This window comes from Limulus polyphemus, unplaced genomic scaffold (assembly GCF_000517525.1).
Source record: "Limulus polyphemus unplaced genomic scaffold, Limulus_polyphemus-2.1.2 Scaffold519, whole genome shotgun sequence".
In the NCBI taxonomy this organism is placed as follows: Eukaryota; Metazoa; Arthropoda; class Merostomata; order Xiphosura; family Limulidae; genus Limulus; species Limulus polyphemus.
In genome coordinates this window covers 8067-11510 of record NW_013666129.1, presented here as the reverse complement: position 1 = coordinate 11510, position 3444 = coordinate 8067, and the positions used below count along the sequence as shown (strand labels likewise).

The 3444-nt window shown below is 29.4% G+C and overlaps 1 protein-coding gene across 1 annotated transcript; it reads right to left on the bottom strand.

Moving 5' to 3' along the window:
- Nucleotides 1–2196: 2196 nt before the first annotated feature.
- On the bottom strand, nt 2197–2625 carry LOC106458819 (thioredoxin-like protein 4A). Its single transcript, XM_022385166.1, has one exon. It carries the CDS (start codon nt 2623–2625, stop codon nt 2197–2199), a length of 429 nt encoding a protein of 142 aa, XP_022240874.1.
- Between the last annotated feature and the right edge of the window lie 819 nt (nt 2626–3444).

Sequence of the window (3444 nt, the reverse complement as noted above, 5' to 3'; positions counted from 1 at the left end):
TATACCATTTTATGAAGAATGTTTAAACAGTGACACTAGGTGTACTACTTTATGAAATCTGTTTAATCAGTGACACTAGGTATACCATTTTATGAAGAATGTTTAAACAGTGACACTAGGTGTACTACTTTATGAAATCTGTTTAATCAGTGACACTAGGTATACCATTTTATGAAGAATGTTTAAACAGTGACACTAGGTGTACTACTTTATGAAATCTGTTTAATTAAACAATGACACTAGGTATACTATTTTATGAAGACTGTTTAAACAGTAACACCAGGTGTACTACTTTATGAAATCTGTTTAATTAAACAATGACACTAGGTATGCTATTTTATGAAGAATGTTTAAACAGTGACACTATGTGTACTAATACCTGATGATGATCTGAAAGCATGGAGACGAAATATGTAGCAAAATATCTTTTTTCTGTAATAATAAATAATAGTGGTTTAAAAGATGTATTACTTTTACTAATTAAATGCCATAAGATAGGTGTGTAAACAATTGAAGTAAGAGATTCTTACTCTTACATAAATATAATTTTATTTGATAAGATGATTTATTAAACAACCAAACACTCATACATGGAAAATGAGCATGCTTCAACCCTAAACTGAAGTGATTTGTATCTACCATGTGTGTAGTATGACCCCATGTATTTTATCTTTGGAATAGAATTATACTAATTCATTTGTGATTATTAAACATATTTCATATAAAAAAAATCACTGATTTTTTCCCTCCTAGTTAGTTGTTATGTGTCTACAGGAAATGTTTCATTTATATATATACGTCATATTCATACTTAATTTTATTTCTGTGCAAATAAGACTGACTGATGTTTATTCTTTTTAACAAAAGGTCAGTTTCAGTATGTCTGATACTTGTCACCTTCGTGTCTTGTTTTCTCCTGTTGAACATATAAGTAAGGAAATAAATTTCTTTCCCTTTGACAAAACATGAATGTTTTTCTTTAGACACAAGTCAAAGTTTTTATGTCTTCTATTTTGGTATATGTATGTATCAGGGACCAACACACTTTAATATTACTTATCTGCTCACTTTTTTTTCAACTCCTTATTTTTGGCTCATTATAATCAAGTATTCTTACTGTTATGAAGGCCCATATTTTTCTATGTGTGGTCTACTTCATTGACTCATACAATGGTGATTAGTGCTGATTTTTATCTGACAACTGCTACCAATCAAAATAGGGAGAAACTATTAAACTTCTTTTTTTGTATTGTTCACCACAAAAAATGCTATTTCTTCTCGAATTTCTCAAATCAACATATAATAACCTGTAAAACCAAAGTTAGCCCATATTTTAAGATGTATATTTTACCCCTTGTTGGTTATAATTTGAAAGATGTACAAAATTGTCACTGAATTTGTATAACAAAGTTCACCAGTCAGGGATATAAAACTATTCACAATCTAGTAATGGGTATGTTCATCCTACTGCAAAGTTATTCTGTATTTACTTATTTGCCTTCAGTGTTTAATAATAGTTCCCTTTTGAAGTTATTTACTTTTGTTTCTCAACTTTGTCCCAATTCTCTTAAATTAAAAATTGTTAAATCCCTCCCATGCCATGTTGAAATCTGGCTTACTTGGCACAAGTTCAAGAGAATGGGGACACATTCCCAGATCATCCAGCATACAGTTAGCAACAAAAGAAGTTATTGTTCAATCTAAATGTGGTTAGAATTATTATGATTCTCAATTACTATACTGGTGAAGCATGATCTATTGTAATTAATGTATAAAAAATCCAAGTTCAAAAAAGGAAACTTGCTGGTTTATTTTTTTACTTCCATACAAATGTTATTACCACATATCTACTAAGACTTGATAGACAAAGATTTAGACAATACACCAGTACACAAACTTGCAGTTAGAACTGTTTTGAGGAAGTGGAATGTGTATTCAGTTTCTACATAGATGTCATCTAACAGACTCGGAGATCGTTATTCTTAAAGAAACAAGTTTTCTCTTAGCTAAGAACATATTCTAAATCAATATTGTTTTCAAAATTATTGAAAAGTTACAGTTTTATAAACACTTTTCAATAGATAATTACACAGTAATTTAAAAAAGACCCTTCCTGAATAATAACCAAAATATGTCACAGGCAGTTGGTAAATGGACAATATATTTTAACAAAAAACAAAAGATACATACTTTAAATTAATAGCGATATTTAGTAGAGTAGTCTTTTGGTGATACAACAAGACCTCTTCCTTTTCGTGCACCTCTATATACAGTTTCTACAATGTCAATCATTTCTTGTTTATCTTCCATGGCCCAGTTAATTTTATTATTGTTACCTGTTCCTAAGTCAATCATAATATGTTTGTTCCTAAAAAAGAACATAACTGTGCATGGGTCGTACAATTCATACATTTTATTAAAGTCTGGTACTTCTGTAATGTCCACCAAATACACAACTGCAAAGTTTTTCACCTTTTCTGCAATGCTATAAAGCACCTCATCCATTTTCATGCATGTGGGATCCCAGTCATGGCCAAACCTGATTACCACAACACGATCTTCTTCTGAAAGAATGGCTTGATCAACTTGCCAACCATTGTGCAGGTGCTGAAGCATATAAGACATTTTCAAAAGAAGGTGGATATTCCTGCTTGGTCTTTGTTAACAATTTTATTCTGTTCAGTAAGAAAAAAAAAGTTATAACATTAACACTTTCTTCTGTTGTTCGAAATTACAATTAACGAATTAAAAAACTATACACGTTAATCAATAACCTAGAATTAAATTTACAGTTTGACTCTTTATCTTGCAAATAATTTTAAGTAAATAAAAAAGAACATGACAATGGGAATGTAAACCATACTGTTTAGTAAAAGGAACTATATTTTCATTTACATTTCAGCTTAGAAAAAAGTATAGATATTTTATCATTGTTTGGAACTTATTTCCTGGTAATTAGCTAGTAATTCATTTACACCCCATTTTCCAAAAACATAATATTTACATTGTTTCTTGTACATGGTTTAGTTTATAATATTAAAACAGGGCACATAAATATATTAACTTCTAATTTATTGAAAAGAAGCTATATTATTACACGTAAATGACTACAATCAAGAGTATTGTTATTTAGCCTAACAAAAATAATTGTGATTCCATTTTGAAAGGTGTGCAGGATCACTGATAAATCTTTGTCAATTTTTGACATGTTTTTTATGATCTACAGCTGAAAACAGTGAATACTGTAATCAGCCAAAAAAAGTCTAAAAGAAATATCTTCATAAATATGGACCAAGTTGAAACTTACTGGATACACAAAATTCATCTTTCTCATTTGAGGATAAGAAAAATTAAAATTCTAAAGTGAAAAAAGTATTTTTAATGTTGTTTTTTAAACAGTGTCTATCTAGAATGTCACTCATTTCTTTCTTATCTTTCATGGGT